The 18,258-nt window shown below is 45.6% G+C and overlaps 1 protein-coding gene across 4 annotated transcripts in view; it reads right to left on the bottom strand.

Moving 5' to 3' along the window:
- Positions 1-9,706: 9,706 nt before the first annotated feature.
- The window catches only part of LOC109905096 (amyloid-beta A4 precursor protein-binding family B member 2-like), a 66,067-nt gene continuing 57,515 nt past the window's right edge, over positions 9,707-18,258 (bottom strand). For 2 of the 4 annotated variants that reach the window (XM_031790020.1, XM_031790021.1), the window contains 5 exons: positions 17,207-17,282; positions 14,569-14,658; positions 14,197-14,312; positions 13,834-14,016; positions 9,707-11,246 (listed from right to left, as the gene is read on the bottom strand). In XM_031790020.1, the coding sequence (XP_031645880.1) occupies positions 11,073-11,246; positions 13,834-14,016; positions 14,197-14,312; positions 14,569-14,658; positions 17,207-17,282 (639 nt within the window). In that variant the 3' untranslated portion in view covers positions 9,707-11,072. The remainder of the gene's footprint in view (positions 11,247-13,833; positions 14,017-14,196; positions 14,313-14,568; positions 14,659-17,206; positions 17,283-18,258) is intronic. The other 2 variants (XM_031790023.1, XM_031790022.1) reach the window with 1 other exon arrangement.

Raw genomic sequence — 18,258 nt, 5'->3', positions numbered from 1 at the left:
ACAAAGTACAGGCAGCAAAAACATATACATGATCAAATACAAATCTTAGAATCAACTATTAAAGACTAGCAGAATACACTGGATTCTCCAATTACATTGAATGAACTACAGGAAAAATGGACTGTGGTTCTACATGAAATTATAAAATATGATAAAATGATCAAATATACAGACCAGAAATTCCAATTGGCTATACTTAAACTCTTTAACGTCATCCTTAGCTCTGGCATCTTCCACAATATCTGGAAGCAAGGACTGACCACCCCAATCCACAAAAGGGGAGACAAATTTGACCCCAATAACTACCGTGGGATATGCGTCAACAGTAACCTTGGGAAAATCCTCTGCATTATCATTAACAGTGGACTCATATATTTCCTCAGTGAAAACAATGTACTGAGCAAATGTCAAATTGACTTTTTACCAAGTTACCCTACGACAGACCAAGTTTTCACCCTGCACACCCTAATTGACAAAGAAACAAACCAAAACAAAGGCAAAGTCTTCTCATGCTTTGTTGATTTCAAAAAAAGCTTTTGACTCAATTTGGCATGAGGGTCTGCTATACAAACTGATGGAAAGTGGTGTTGGAGGGAAAACATACAACATTATACAATCCATGTACACAAACAACAAGTGTGCTGTTAATATTGGCAAAAACACACACATTTCTTTCCACAGGCCCTGGGGTGAGACAGGGATGCAGCTTAAACCCACCCTCTTCAACATATATCAATGAATTGGCGAGGGTACTAGAACAGTCTGCAGCACCCGGCCTCACCCTATTAGAATCTGAAGTCAAATGTCTACTGTTTGCTGATGATCTGGTGCTTCTGTCCCCAAACAAGGAGGGCCTACAGCAGCACCTAGATATTCTGCACAGATTCTGTCAGACTTGGGCCCTGACAGTAAATCTCAGTAAGACAAAAATAATGGTGTTCCAAAAAAGGTCCAGTTGCCACGACCACAAATACAAATTCCATCTAGACACCGTTGCCCTAAAGCACACAAAAAACTATACATACCTCGGCCTAAACATCAGCGCCACAGGTAACTTCCAGAACGCTGTGAATGAGCTGACAGACAAGGCAAGAAGGGCCTTCTATGCCATCAAAAGGAGCATACAATTTGACATACCAATTAGGATCTGGCAAAAAATACTTGAATCAGTTATAGCACCTATTGCCCTTTATGGTTGTGAGGTCTGGGGTCCGCTCACCAACCAAGAATTCACAAAATAGGACAAACATCAAATTGAGACTCTGCATGCAGAATTCTGCAAAAATATCCTCTGTGTACAACGTAGAACACCAAATAATGCACACAGAGCAGAATTAGGAAGATACCCGCTAGTTATCAAAATCCAGAAAAGAGGCGTTAATAAATTCTACAACCACCTAAAAGGAGCGATTCCCACACATTCTACCACTAAGCCACCAGAGAGATGAACCTAGAGGAGAATCCCCTCAGTCAGCTGGTTCTTGGGGCTCTGTTCACAAACACAGACTCCACAGAGCCTCAGGACAGAAACACAATTAGATATAAAAGATAACTATTTGACACACTGGAAAGAATCAACCAAAAACAGAGCAAACTAGAATGCTATTTGGCCCTAAACAGAGAGCACACAGTGGCAGAATATCTGACCACTGTGACTGACCCTAAATTAAGAAAATCCCTGACTATGTACAGACTCAGTGAGCATAGCCTTGCTGTTGAGAAAGGCCGCCGTAGGCAGACCTGGCTCTCGAGAAGACAGGCTATGTTCACACTGTCCACAAAAAGAGGTGGAAACTGAGCTGCACTTGTCTATTCCATTTGCCTTGGCAATGTAAACAAATGTTTCCCATGCCAATAAAGAGAGAGACAGAAAAACAGAGACAGAGAGAAAAGGGCAACCAGTGAAGAACAAACACCATTGTAAATACAACCCATATTTATGCTTATTGATTTTATCTTGTGTCCTTTAACCATTTGTACATTGTTAAAACACCGTATATATATATAATATGACATTTGTAATGTCTTTACTGTTTTGAAACTTCTGTATGTGTAATGTTTACTGTTAATTTTTGTTGTTTTTCACTTTATATATTCACTTTGTATGTTGTCTACCTCACTTGCTTTGGCAATGTTAACACATGTTTCCCATGCCAATAAAGCCCTTGAATTGAATTGAGAGACAGAGAGAGACAGATAGAGAGAGACAGACAGATAGACAGAGAGAGAGAGACAGACAGAGAGAGAGAGAGAGACAGAGAGTGAGACGGAGAGAGAGACAGAGGAAGAGAGAGAGAGACAGAGAGAGAGAGAGACGGAGAGAGAGAGAGAGACAGAGAGAGAGAGACGGAGAGAGAGAGAGACAGATGAAGAGAGAGAGAGAGAGACAGATTAATAGAGAGACAGAGAGAGAGAGACAGAGAGAGACAAATAGAGAGATACAGACAGATAGAGAGAAACAGAGATAGACAGAGAGAGAGAGAGACAGATAGAGAGAGAGAGAGAGAGACAGACAGAGAGACAGAGAGACAGACAGACAGACAGACAGACAGACAGACAGACAGACAGACAGACAGACAGACAGACAGACAGACAGACAGACAGACAGACAGACAGACAGACAGACAGACAGACAGACAGACAGACAGACAGACAGACAGACAGACAGAGACTGCTATAGAACAACCGTAGAGCAGTCAGAACCTCTCTAATGAGAACAGAAAGACTGAGCAGAGAGCTGCAACCTGGTGGACACTCACACACTGGCTACATAGTAGGAGCTGCTCCTTTTGTCTTTCATTCCGTTCTTTTGTACTCTAGCTGTAGGAAGTAGAACCAGGGTGACAGACAGTACAGGCCTGAGTGTAATATTCCATGCTATACTGTATAGTACTGTGTGGAGGTTCTCATCCACAGAACCCTATGGAAGAGAACATGGACTACGGACAAGCCCCCATTAACATCGATGGGGCTGTAGTAGAGTGGGTCGAGAGCTTCAAGTTCCTTGGTGTCCACATCACCAACAAACTATCATGGTCCAAACACACCAAGACAGTCGTGAAGAGGGCACAACACCTTTTCCCCCTCAGGAGACTGAAAAGATTTGGCATGAGCCCCCAGATCCTCAAAAAGTTCTACAGCTGCACCATCGAGAGCATCCTGACCGGTTGCATCACCGCCTGGTATGGCAACTGCTCGGCATCTGACCATAAGGTGCTACAGAGGGTAGTGCGTATGGCCCAGTACCTCACTGGGGTAAGTTAGCGCCATTCTGGGCATATATAGGAGGTGTCAGAGGAAAGCCCTAAAAACTGACAGAGACTCCAGTCACCCTAGTCATAGACCGTTTCCCCTGCTACTGCACGGCAAGTGGTACCGGAGCGCCAAGTCTAGGACCAAAAGGCTCCTTAACAGCTTCTACACCCAAGCCATAAGACTGCTGAACTATTAATACCCCCCCCCCCCCCCGTTTGTTTTGTACACTGCTGCTACTCGTTGTTTATTATCTATGCATAGTCACTTCACCCCTACCTACATGTACAAATGACCTCTAACCTGTACCCCCGCTCACTGACTCGGTACCGGTACCCCCTGTATATAGCCTCCACACTGACTCGGTACCAGTACCCCCTGTATATAGCCTCCACACTGACTCGGTACCGGTACCCCCTGTATATAGCCTCCACACTGACTCGGTACCGGTACCCCCTGTATATAGCCTCCACACTGACTCGGTACCGGTACCCCCTGTATATAGCCTCCACACTGACTCGGTACCGGTACCCCCTGTATATAGCCTCCACACTGACTCGGTACCAGTACCCCCTGTATATAGCCTCCACACTGACTCGGTACCGGTACCCCCTGTATATAGCCTCCACACTGACTCGGTACCAGTACACCCTGTATATAGCCTCCACACTGACTCGGTACCAGTACCCCCTGTATATAGCCTTGTTATTGTTATTTTCATGTGTTACCTTTTTATTATTTTTTACTTTAGTTTATTTGGTAAATATTTTATTAACTATTTTTCTTAAACTGCACTGTTGGTTAAGGGCTTGTAAGTAAGCACTTCACGGTAAGGTCCACACTTGTTGTATTTCGGCGCATGTGGCAAATAAAGTTTGATTTGATTCAGTTCAATGCTGTCACAGGCCCCGGATCTCTTTTCTGAGAGTGTTATGATGAATGACTAGGCTGTCTATGTTGATGTGGAAGAGTGGAGATGTGTGTTTCTCTCACGGTTCTCCTCAGTCTCCCGTCTTGATTTAAATCCAAACTTTATCTCTGTCTATTTTCTCTGACCACCATTCCCTCACTGCGTTTCCTGTCTTCTCTCACATCAATGTCTTCTAGAGTATCTATTTTTCTCGGACTATTCCTCTCTCATGTAATCTCTCTTGTAAAGTCGATCTACTGCATCTCTATCAAACTATCACACATTCCTCTCTCCCTCTCTCTCATTTGCAGTTTCTCTCCATCACCCTCTCCCCTACAGTTTCTGTCTCTCTCTCTGTCTGTAGGTAGGTGTTAAGTGAGACTTCATTCACGGCAGCTTAGCTGTGCTTTACTAGGCTTTAGATGCTAAGTGTGGTGCAGTGGCGTAATGATGATGGGGAAGCTACTTTCACTGAGCCACGGCCAATCGTACCGCTAGCCTAGCTTCCTCCCTGCCCACCTAGCTGGACGCTTGGCTGCTTACGGTCGGCAACACAGGCCCCTATAATCCAAATTCCCAAACATGGCCCCATTTCTGATATTCCTCCATATTATGAAACCTGCTCTATCGTTAACGACACAGTGGATTATGAAGCCATTTCCCCTCTCAGGGTGTGAGAGAGTTGTTCTTCTCTCTCTGCTCTCTATCCTTCACGGCAGCATCTGTTCATCCAACTGTCATCCATCATGTTTATACCTCCTCAGACAGGGATGAACAGATCATCAAACCTCCATAATAGCACCTCAAACAGGCTTCTTTCCACCTCCAATAAACTCAGCTAATCAAAAGTTATTGTGGCACTCTGAAAAGCGCCGTAAAAAAAAAGCAATTAGATAAGTGTGGGAATGCAATCTCCCTGGGAGCGGGCATCACATCGGGCCCAGTAAAACTCTTTATGAGGTTTCCATATAAGAACAGTTAGGGACAATAAACTGTGTTGAGATATGCGGTATATGTGGAACCCTCTGTCTGCAGTGGGGCTGTCCACATAGAGAGATGGTTGGTCAGGTGTTCCTACACAGACAGAAGTAAGAATCTTGTCTGTTTTTCTTTCAGTCTGGAGTTAGGTTGGGGTTAGGTGAGTAGAATTGCATGGTAGCGGTGGGAGTTTATTTTCTTCCCCGTCATTAGAGGAGCAGTGAGAATGGCAGAATTGGGTCAAACAGAATGTGTTACAGTCAGTGAATGGGGTTGTTTTGGACCTATGTGGTGTTTGGGGCTTGTTGCGACACACACGTTTAGCAGTGTGCCTAAGGAGAGAGGATGACTTGAGAGGCTTGAACAGAACTGAGGGGAGATGGGGAGGATGTGAGATTTAAAGGGGTGGGGAGGAGGAAGAGGGAGAGGAGGAAGAGGAGGAGGAGAAGAAGGTAGAGGAGGGACAGGAGAAAGGGAGAGAGTCTATTGAATTATTCAGCGCCCCCTGTTTGTGTGAGTTAGCATCAACACAGTGAGGGCAATCCCCAAAGACCCCGCTCAGATGACACACCACGAGCACACACACACACACACACACACACACACACACACACACACACACACACACACACACACACACACACACACACACACACACACACACACAGACGCTCACACATAAACACACCCTGTCTCTCGTACACATCTGCACAGCAACTCAAATGTACACACACACTCCCTCCCCCTTCTCCCCCCTACTCTCAGTAAGTGTGAATAATTCAGTTGGTGGAGAGAGGAGGGGAAGGGAGAGAAGAGGAGAGGAGGGGATGGGAGAGGAGAGGAGAGAGAGTAGGGGAGGGGAGAAAGGATAGAGAGGAGGGGAGAGAAGAGAAGAGAGGGGAGGGGAGAGAGTGAGAGCGAGAGAGGAGGGCAAAGAGGGAGGGGAGAGAGAGGAGGGTAGAGAAGAGAAGGGAGAGGAGAGAGGAGGGGAGAGGAGAGCAATGTGCTGTGCTGTGTGGGTTGGTGCTGAGAAAGCAGGTGACCCTGCAGCTAGCAGAAATGACATGGTTCCTCTCCTCTCTTCTCCTCTCCTCCACTCTCTTCAGAATGTCACCTTTTATTTGAGGGCATTTTCTTTCATATCTTTTTACCGTTTAGAATCTGTTTTATATATTGCCCAATAGTAACTGAATGGTAATTAATGTACTTTGTCTTAATAATGTTTTAAAGGTGCACTATGCAGTAATCTCTCCGCCATACCCTGCTTGCTAAAATTCTAATAGTTTGCTTATTTCAGTTTATGTGACAAAACAAGCAGTCATTGAACCATCTAAACTGCTTTTAAATATATCTTCCATAACCCAAAAATATTGTATTGTCAGCTGTTTGAAGCTGGTGTACAAAACTGAAATAATAAAACTGCAAAAATAAAACTTAAGAACGGGAAATAAGAATAGAATAAGTCTCTGAAAACTTCTACGTTAATGTGGATGGTACCATGATTACGGGTAATGGCAAGATGGCGGCGACAGTTATGGCAGCTCTGCTTCTAGCTCCTGAGCAACATTGCAGTATTTTTTGTGTGTGTTATTTCTTACATTATTTGCCCATAATTGTTTTTGTGTTATTACATACAGCCAGAAATAACTTTGGGATATCAGAGCGGCAGTAACTTACCAGCATGACGACCAGGACTACGACTTTCCCAAATTGGATCCTTTGGTCGCACCCCCAGGGCAATTGAACTTACTCCAGAGGCTGCTCTAAAACACAATCGGCGGAGAAGAGGAATTCGGAGTGGACTTCTAGTCTGACTCAGGAGGCATGCACAACATCCACCGCTTCCGAGTATATTACTCACCAATGTTCAGTCTCTGGATAATAAAGTAGATAAGCTCAGGGCAAGGATCTCCTTCCTAAGAGACATCAGTGATTGTAACATACTTTGTTTCATGGAAGCATGGTTCTCAGGATATACTGTCTCTATCCATACAGCCAGCTGGGTTTTCAGTACATCGGGCAGACAGGAATGAAGAACCCTCCGGGAAGAAGAAAGGCAGGGGTGCTTCATGATTAACTACTCAATGAGTGATTTTGATAACATACAGAAACTGAAGTCCTTTTGTTCAGCCGACCTAGAATACCTCACAATCAAATGCCGACCGTATTACCTGGCAAGAAAATTATCTTCGGTTATGGTCAGAGCTGTGTATATTCCCCCTCAAGCCGATACCACAATGGCCCTCAAAGAACGACACTGGACTTTATGAAAACTGAAAACCCCATGCCCCGAGGCTGCATTTATTGTAGCTGGGGATTTAAAAAAAGCTAATTTGAGGAAACCGCTTCAGAAGTTCTACCAACACATTGACTGTAGTACTTGTGCTGGAAAAACATTGGACCACTGCTACTCAACTTTTCCAAATGCCTACAAGGCCCTCCCCCACCCTCCGTATGGAAAATCTGATTAAGACTCCATTTCTCCTCCCTTCCTATAGGCAGAAACTCAAACAGGGAGTACCCGTGCTAAGGTCTATTCAACGCTGGTCTGACCAATCGGAATCCATGCTCCAAAATTTTTTGATTACGCGGGCTGGGATATGTTCCAGGTAGCCTCTGAGAATAGCATTAACAAATACAAGGATACGGTGACTGAGTTCATCAGGAAGTGTATAGGAGAGGTTGTCCCGACGGGTAAGTGACTGTTAAAACCTACCCAAACCAGAAACCGTAGATAGATGGCAGCATTCACGCTGAAACTGAAAGCGCGAACCACCACATTTAACCATGGCAAGGTGAGTGGGAATATGGCCGAATACAAACAGTGTAGTTATTCCCTCCGTAAGGAAATCAAACAGGTAAAACTTCAGTACAGAGACAAAGTGGAGTTGCAAATAAATGGCTCAGACACAAGACTTATGTGCCAGGGTCTACAGACAATCACAGACTACAAAGGGAAAGCCATCCACGTCGCGGACACCGACATCTTGCTTCCGGACAAGCTAAACACCTTCTTCGCCCACTTTGAGGATAACATAGTGCCACCAACGTAGCCCACTACCAATGACAGTGGGCTCTCGTTCTCAGTGGCTGACATGAGTAGGACATTTAAGCGGGTTAACCCTTGCAAGGCTGCCGCCCCAGACGGCATCCCTAGCCGCGTCCTCAGAGCATGTGCAGACCAGCTGGCTGGAGTGTTTACGGACATATTCAATTTCTCCCTGTCCCAGTCTGCTGTCCCCACTTGCTTCCACCATTGTTCCTGTTTCCAAGAAAGCAAAGTTAGCTGAACTAAATGACTATCGCCCGATAGCACTCACTTCTGTCATCATGAAGTGCTTTGAGAGGCTAGATAAGGATCATATCACCTGTACCTTACCTGACACCCTAGACCCACTTCAATTTGCTTACCGGCCAAATAGATCCAAAGACGAATCAAAGCAGCTGATCGTGGACTTTAGGAAACAGCACATATCCACATCGACGGGTCCGCAGTGGAAAGCTTCAAGTTCCTGGGCTACACATCACTGATATGATCTGAAATGGTCCACCCACACAGACAGTGTGGTGAAGAAAGCTGAACAGCGCCTCTTCAACCTCAGGAGGCTGAAGAAATGTGTCTTGGCCCCTAAAACCCTCACAAACGTTTAGATCCACAATTGAGAGCATCCTGTCAGGCTGTATCACTGCCTGGTACAGAAACTGTACTGCCCGCAACCGCAGGGCTCTCCAGAGGGTGGTGCGGTCTGCCCAACACATCACCAGCAACACATCACCAGGGGCAAAACACTTGCCCTCCAGGACACCTGCAGCACCTGATGTCACAGGAAGGCCAAAGAGTTCATCAAGGACATCAACCACCCGAGCCACGACCCGATCACCCCGCTATCATCCAGAAGGCGAGGTCAGTACAGGTGCATCAAAGCTGGGACCGAGAGACTGAAAAACAGCTTCTGTCTCAAGACCATCAGACTGTTAAATAGCCACCACTAGCCGGCTTCCATCCAGTTACGCAAACCCTGCACCTTAGAGGCTACTGCCCTATATACATAGACTTGGAATCACTGGCCACTTTAATAATGGAACACCAGTCACTTTAATTATGGAACACCAGTCACTTTAATAATGTTTACATAATGTCTACATACAGCTTTACTCATCTCATATTATATACTGTATTCTCTTCTACTGTATTTTAGTCAATGCCATTCCGACATTGCTCATCCTAATATTTATATATTTCCTGATTCCATTCTTTTACTTTTAGATTTGTATTACAAGTGAATTTGTCCAAATACTTATGACATCTTCAAATGGGTGGACTAGATCTATAAAGTGCTTTCATTTCTAAATGGTAAAACAGATATGACAATAACCTCAAATAAAAGTTAACTATCTGTACTGTCATATGTACCTCATATGAAATATTTGATCTCAAATCCAAAAGGCTGGAGTATAGAGACACATTTAAAATGCTAGCTTTACTGTCCAAATACATATGGACGGGAGTGTTGTTGCATTGACTTGACCCATTACATGAGAAAATAAACCTGCACTTTGAAGACCTTCCCTTTTTTGGTAATGCATTTATTTTCACAACTGATTACATTTACATGGTGTTGAGATGAGTGAAGAACAGAGCACATTAATGACAGTATTTTCACATCTATATTTTGGGGGGATTGGATTGCATATTGCATTCAGAGTTGAGAGAGGTGTCCCTGGGTCCAATAGGAGTCAGTCGTGTGTGTGTGTGTGTGTGTGTGTGTGTGTATAGATATATATATATATATATAGATAGATAGTCTGGTGGGGTTGGGCTTTTGTGCAGAGCATCTATGTCCATATTGACACCCTCCTCAGTAACCTCTCTCCCCCATAATGATCTATCCATCTCCTCACATTCAGATTACAGACACATGCAGCACCATCACCACCCCATTCCTCCTCATCTCTAACATCTCCTCTCCAACCGGGGATACAATCATTACTTTACAATCAGAGGGGTAATTATAGTACAATCGCGCACCCCTCCTCAAATGAGACATTGGTTCAGTCTGTTTTGTGAGCCAGATGGAACTCCGAGCCAGGGAATGGAATACATTGGTTCCCATGTTCTGTTTACTTCTTGTCTATGTTATTACATCATGCCTGTATAGTCCATCACATGACATGTCTCTTTTGCAGTCTGGGGGTCAAAGGTTACTAGGTCGGGTAGAGCAGCTGGATGGTGCTGATTGGTCAGTGGCCTTGTCCGTGATGTTTGGCTTTCCCCATAAGCATGTCCCGTTTCCAGGTCAATGAGACAGACGTTGTAAAGAGACGTGTGTGTGTCCAATTCTGGAATGCTACTGTTAGGCACTGTGATGGGAACAGGGTTGCTCTCACTGTGTCCAACAAGTAGAAAAAAGGGAAGATAAAGGAGGTCAATGGACCTCCTGATGCAACTAAGCCAGCACTCAATGGGGATTGGTTCTTTTTCTCAGGTATGTCTAGTGTTATTCAGTAGTAGTCTAATACTCCATTAGAGCTCAGTAGTTATAATACTCCACAAGACTGGGGTGATGCCAGGTGAAGACAGGAGTGGACTGGCTAAAGTGGGACAGTTTTGCTATGACACGGCAGAGTTCAAAGGTAAATGGAAAGTTCCAATGGAGATACAAATCACCAGCACCTCATCATGCTGAAGCTTGGACTTCCTCCTCCTCTTCTTCTTCTGCAGATAATTTCACTTTTTATTATTTTGAGCAGATGTCACTATCCAGCCCCATTCGTCCTTTGGTCTGCCCAGTGGTAATAAGTTAACATGTATGTACATTGTTGGTTACCATGGCTGGTATTGGATAGGCGTGTTTGTAGGTCGTAGTTGTGGCGATAGTGTGAGTGACAGAGCCAGAGGCTGGGGTTGGGGGTGTGGTCAGCGAGCTGTCCGTCATTGCTGGGGCAGTTCTGAGGATGGTTTCTTTGTTTTCAGAGTGTCTATGAGAGACTGGACTCCACGCTTGACGCTGGTAGTCACCCGGCGTGTCACCGAGTCGGGTGGCGGGGAGGAGGAGCTAGCTCTCTGGGAGGGTGGGCGGGCCACCAGACACTTCTGGTACCGCAGCTGAGGAAGAGGAGAGGAGGAAGAGAAGGAAAGTACATCAGAGTCTACCTCAACCACAACCCTTACCCTACCTTCATGTACAAATCCTGGTTCAACCCTAACCCTGGCCATAACCACAGTCCTAACCCTACCATCATGACCACATCCTGGTTTAACCCTGGCCATAACCACAGTCCTAATCCTACCGTCATGTCCACATCCTGGTTTAACCCTGGCCATAACCACAGTCCTAACCCTACCATCATGACCACATCCTGGTTTAACCCTGGCCATAACCACAGTCCTAACCCTACCATCATGACCACATCCTGGTTTAACCCTGGCCATAACCACAGTCCTAACCCTACCATCATGTCCACATCCTGGTTTAACCCTGGCCATAACCACAGTCCTAACCCTACCGTCATGTCCACATCCTGGTTTAACCCTGGCCATAACCACAGTCCTAACCCTACCGTCATGTCCACATCCTGGTTTAACCCTGGCCATAACCACAGTCCTAACCCTACCGTCATGTCCACATCCTGGTTTAACCCTGGCCATAACCACAGTCCTAACCCTACCGTCATGACCACATCCTGGTTTAACCCTGGCCATAACCACAGTCCTAACCCTACCGTCATGTCCACATCCTGGTTTAACCCTGGCCATAACCACAGTCCTAACCATACCGTCATGACCACATCCTGGTTTAACCCTGGCCATAACCACAGTCCTAACCCTACCGTCATGACCACATCCTGGTTTAACCCTGGCCATAACCACAGTCCTAACCATACCGTCATGACCACAACCTGGTTTAACCCTGGCCATAACCACAGTCCTAACCCTACCGTCATGTCCACATCCTGGTTTAGATTGTTAAAATATAATAGAATGATAGACCGTGAAAAATAAGTGGACAATGTAGACGTGTCTGTCTTTCTTTTCCGTCTACGTCTGTCTGTCTATCTGTCTATGTCTGTACGTCTGTCTGTCTGTCTACGTCTGTACGTCTGTCTGTCCGTCTACGTCTGTACGTCTGTCTGTCTGTCCGTCTACGTCTGTACGTCTGTCCGTCCGTCTGTCTACGTCTGTACATCTACGTCTGTCTGTCTACGTCTGTCTGTCTGGTTTAACCCTGGCCGTAACCACAGTCCTAACCCTACCTACCTACCTACCTACCTACCTACCTACCTACCTACCTACCTACCTACCTACCTACCTACCTACCTACCTACCTACCTACCTACCTACCTACCCTACCTACCTACCTACCTACCTACCTACCTACCTACCTACCTACCTACCTACTACCTACCTACCTACCTACCTACCTACCCTACCTACCTACCTACCTACCTACCTACCTACCTACCTACCTACCTACCTACCTACCTACCTACCTACCTACCTACCTACCTACCTACCTACCTACCTACCTACCTACCTACCTACCTACCTACCTACCTACCTACCTACCTACCTACCTACCTACCTACCTACCTACCTACCTACCTACCTACCTACCTACCTACCTACCTACCTACCTACCTACCTACCTACCTACCTACCTACCTACCTACCTACCTACCTACCTACTACCTACCTACCTACCTACCTACCTACCTACCTACCTACCTACCTACCTACCTACCTACCTACCTACCTACCTACCTACCTACCTACCTACCTACCTACCTACCTACCTACCTACCTACCTACCTACCTACCTACCTACCTACCTACCCTACCTACCTACCTACCTACCTACCTACCTACCTACCTACCTACCTACCTACCTACCTACCTACCTACCTACCTACCTACCTACCTACCTACCTACCTACCTACCTACCTACCTACCTACCTACCTACCTACCTACCTACCTACCTACCTACCTACCTACCTACCTACCTACCTACCTACCTACCTACCTACCTACCTACCTACCTACCTACCTACCTACCTACCTACCTACCTACCTACCTACCTACCTACCTACCTACCTACCTACCTACCTACCTACCTACCTACCTACCTACCTACCTACCTACCTACCTACCTACCTACCTACCTACCTACCTACCTACCTACCTACCTACCTACCTACCTACCTACCTACCTACCTACCTACCTACCTACCTACCTACCTACCTACCTACCTACCTACCTACTACCTACCTACCTACCTGTCTGTCTGTCTGTCTGTCTGTCTGTCTGTCTGTCTGTCCTGTCTGTCTGTCTGTCTGTCTGTCTGTCTGTCTGTCTGTCTGTCTGTCTGTCTGTCTGTCTGTCTGTCTGTCTGTCTGTCTGTCTGTCTGTCTGTCTGTCTGTCTGTCTGTCTGTCTGTCTGTCTGTCTGTCTGTCTGTCTGTCTGTCTGTCTGTCTGTCTGTCTGTCTGTCTGTCTGTCTGTCTGTCTGTCTGTCTGTCTGTCTGTCTGTCTGTCTGTCTGTCTGTCTGTCTGTCTGTCTGTCTACGTCTGTCTACGTCTGTCTACGTCTGTCTGTCTACGTCTGTCTACGTCTGTCTACGTCTGTCTGTCTGTCTACGTCTGTCTACGTCTGTGTATGTCTGTCTGTCTATAGCTATGTGTGTGAGCTCACCACACAGGCTGCCTGGACAGCCTCAGACACGCTGCCAGCGTTGGGGTCACACCAGAACACGTGGCACTGGAAGTGCTGGTTCCCAGAGTCCATTACGAAGGCGAAAGTGTGGATGTCCTGGCCCACGCCCATGAAGGACAGGAAACGCACACGGCACTCCACCAGTATCTCCTCCTCTTCTTCCTGTCCAGGGGACCAATGGGGAAGGCAAGAGACGGGATTATTAGAGAACACTCAGATAGAAATGTAGATTGTTTTTGTCGATCACAGGTGAATCTATTGGATAACAAATAAAACCCTGAATGGATGCTGTGGTATAGTCAGTAATAATCTGTAGTTAAGTGGAGAAAAGATGCTACGTGCCTTCTCCTTGATAACAGCCACAGTGGCGTCTGCTACACTCAGAGTAACAGGGGTCCAGTCCTCTTTCCCTGTGGAGGACACCAGGCTCTCTATAGCCCCATTGATGATGTCCATACCTGGAGAGAGAGATGTAATGTTTACTGTTAATTTTTATTGTTTATTTCACTTTATATATTATCTACCTCACTTGCATTGGCAATGTTAACACATGTTTCCCATGCTAATAAAGCCCTTGAATTGAATTGAATTGAATTGAGAGAGAGGTGAAACCTGAATTCGTTTTCTACCTTCAGTATGTGTACGGGAGTATGGATTATGTTTAACGGGACAGGTGCAGGTGATTAGGCACGGCTGTGTTAGTTGTTTCCTTACTTCTCTTACCTATGGGACGAGACACGGACGTCATCCCCAGGTAGTGCACATGGAACTTCTGCACCAGCTCGGCCTTTGGCATGGGAAACTCTGTGGGAGAATACACACATAAGACACCAAGGAGAGAGAGACACACACACACACAGTACAACACACACACACAGTACAACACACACACACACACAGTACAAAGCACACACACACACACACAGTACAAAGCACACACACATACACACAGTACAAAGCACACACACATACACACAGTACAAAGCACACACACACACACAGTACAAAGCACACACACACACACAGTACAAAGCACACACACACACAGTACAAAGCACACACACACACACACACACAGTACAAAGCACATCCGAGCAAAGACTCTAAAATGCAAAAATACAGATACTTGTGTGAAGACTGATATATTTCAGATGCTGTTGCATCTAATTAAGCCAGATGAAAAAAACAACAACTGAAGATGGCTATTCATACAAGTGGGCAGAACTTCCGAGAGACTGAAAAACAAATGTCTATCTACAGGCTGGCCTGAGGGGCAGGAGGGCTTCCCTCCCTCTAACACAGAGAAGAGGATAAGATGGTTTAAACACCAACACCCCGCGAAAATGACAGAACAGGAGTTAGCCGAGTTCCTATTACACTCTGCCCGAGGGTCAGGAGAAACGAGGGATGGAATTAAAGGAGGGGAGAGATGGTGGAGGGATCTGGCGAGTGGAGTGCACAGACAGTTTGGTCGTGCTAGCGAGTGAGCGATGTTCACCCAATGAGAGCTTTGATCTCTCAATAGGGGTTGCTGAGAGTCAGGGCTCGCTACGCAACACTAATTGGCTTTTAATGAGCTCAGCTGCTCCTGCGAGCTCAAAGCCAATGTAGAACTTTTATTCTATGCACAGAACAAAGGTGTTTCCACTGCAGTCAGCAGATCCTGCCTCAAAGCCAAGTTATGGGATGTGTTGTTTTTTGAAATCATCTATCATTAATTAACTTTGCATGAAAAGGAGGATGGATATGTGTTGCGGCATAGTGGAGTGGAGAATGTGGAATAGCATTAACACCACGATGTGAGAAAGGTTTTGTCCTGTTGTTATGAGATCTTGTACTGTTGTCAGCATAATTCAGGAAGTGAACACAGCACGGCTATCTTTTTCATTAACATTCTGGATCCAGTTCTGGATTCATAAGGGGCATTTTTTTCATTTGCAGTGAAACACACATGAAATATAGAATGGGCGTTATAAAGGGATACCTCGGGATTTTGGCAATGAGTTGCGTGTAGTTTGAAGGAAGTCGCTGACTAGCGCTAGCGCAATTGCTAAGTAGCGTTAGTGCAATGACTGGAAGTCTATGGGTATCTATGCTAGCAGATATAGTACATGACCAAAAGTATGTGGACTCCTGCTCGTCGAACATCTCATTCCAAAATCATGTGCATTAAATATGGAGTTGGTCCCCCCTTTGCTGCTATAACAGCCTCCACTCTTCTGAACATTGCTGCAGGGACTTGCTTCCATTCGGCAACAAGAGCATTAGGTTGGACACTGATGTTGGAGCGATTAGGACTGGTTCGCAGTCTGCGTTCCAATTCATCCCAAGGGTGTTCGATGGGTTTGAGGTCAGGGCTCTGTGCAGGCCAGTCAAGTTCTTCCACATTGATCTCGACAAACCCTTTCTGTATGAATCTCGCTTTGATGAACTGGGGCATTGGTGCACAACTGAGGCCCCGGTGGACAACTGAACAAGAGGACAGGTACATTAGAGTGTTTAGTTTGAGAAACTCCAGTCTCAACTACGTAGATATTCCATTAAAATATCAGCCGTTTCCAGCTACAATAGTCATTTACAATATTAACACTGTCTACGCTGTATTTCTGATTTTATTGGGCAAAAAAAGGCTTTTCTTTCAAAAACAATGACATTTCTAAGTGACCCCAAACTTTTGAACGGTAGTGGATATAAAAAGAGTGGCTTCGGGACAAGTCTCTGAATGTCCTTGAGTGGCCCTGCCAGAGCTCAGACTTGAACCTGATCAAACATCTCTGGAGAGATCTGAAAATAGCTGTGCAGCAACGCTCCCCATCCAATCTGACAGAGGTTGAGAGGATCTGCAGAGAAGAATGGGAGAAACTCCCCAAATGCAGGTGTGCCAAGCTTGTAGCGTCATACCCAAGACTCAAGGCTGTAATCGCTGCCAAAGCTGCTTCAACAAAGTACAGAGTAAAGGGTCTGAATACATATGTAAATGTGTTATTTACAGGTTTGTTTTGTTTAAATTGTCAAATATGTCTACAAACCTGTTTTTGCTTTGTCATTATGGGGTACTGTGTGTAGATTGATGAGGGAAAATGTGGATGTCATTGAAAATAATTCTAGCAGATACCCATAGACTTCCAGTCATCGCGCTAACGCTAGTTAGAATTGTCTTGTGAAACTACCTCTTACTTCCTTCATCCTGGACACAGAGACATACAAATAGTATCCACGAGTTCATTTGACTCTGCGGAAGTAGTTAAAGGGTCTAATAGCCAAAATCCTGAAGTATCCCTTTAACGCTCAACTCCAATTCCCTAAACAGAAATCAGTACTACTGTATGTGTGTGGATCACCAAACTCCTACCCTGGAGAGGAACATCGGAGCCTGTTTGGGATGAGCTGCCGGCAGCAGCTTTGGCACTCTTCCTCTCAGCCATAATCTGGAGACGAGTGGAGGAGCGAGAGAGAGGACAAAATAGGAGGAGGGAGAGGGAGAGTCAGAGACAGGGGAAGAGTGGGGTTAAAAACAGGGGGGATGAAGGGGTAAAGGTAAAGAACCTTCAAAGTGTTAACTCCAAACTAAGAAGGACAAGTCATGACGTGTTCTTTGAACTAAAATGTAAAAATATTTCAAATAAATGTATCACTCCATGTTCTCTTCTCCATCTCTTCCTCCTTTCTTACTGATGTGGAGCAGCATCCCTCCTCAACAATAATGAGGAGAGCACTGCAATGGGGCACACTCCCTGTTCGAGATACTTGATTCATTGTAGGAGTCATTAATCAAAGTCTGCAACTCTCTGCTCACAGGGGAACACACACACACACGCTCAAATACACACACTCGTTGCACTGCACAACAGCAGAGTCCGAGGTCAGTAAGTTTCCCCTCTGCAGTAGGAACTGTGTTTAAATAGACAACGTGGAGTGAGACACTGATTTACTGACGCACACCCGCAAATTAGTCACTTTGTTTGGGGCCCGGATTGTTCTTTTAGTTCTGTCTGGGACTGCTAAACCAACAAATGATTAAGAGCTGAGAAACACTGAGAAAAGACGTGGTGACTCTTTTCAAAGTAGGTCACCATCTCTTGCCCGAACTGTAGATCATCCTCGCCAGACTAATATTCTTCATTTTGTTGAGTCAAGTGCTCTTCTCAAGGTCATGTATGGTCTGAACCCTACAGACCCTGCCTGAGTTGTCAATGTCTGAAACAGTAGTCAGGGGATTGTTTTACAGTATGATAAAGGACCAGGACATTCGGACTCAGTTACACACCTTCCAGGGCTACTGCCAACTGCCCTGGGACAGAGAGTGGTACTGCTAGGGGTACACATACTGTAAGCAGGATCACAATGCTTCCTTCTATTTCTTCCACTTGAATAGGCAAACTCAACTTCAGTAACATTTCATAG

Source organism: Oncorhynchus kisutch, linkage group LG15, assembly GCF_002021735.2.
Source record: "Oncorhynchus kisutch isolate 150728-3 linkage group LG15, Okis_V2, whole genome shotgun sequence".
Taxonomy (NCBI): Eukaryota; Metazoa; Chordata; class Actinopteri; order Salmoniformes; family Salmonidae; genus Oncorhynchus; species Oncorhynchus kisutch.
The sequence above is the reverse complement of the archived record's forward strand: the minus strand, read 5'-3'. Positions and strand labels throughout refer to the sequence as shown.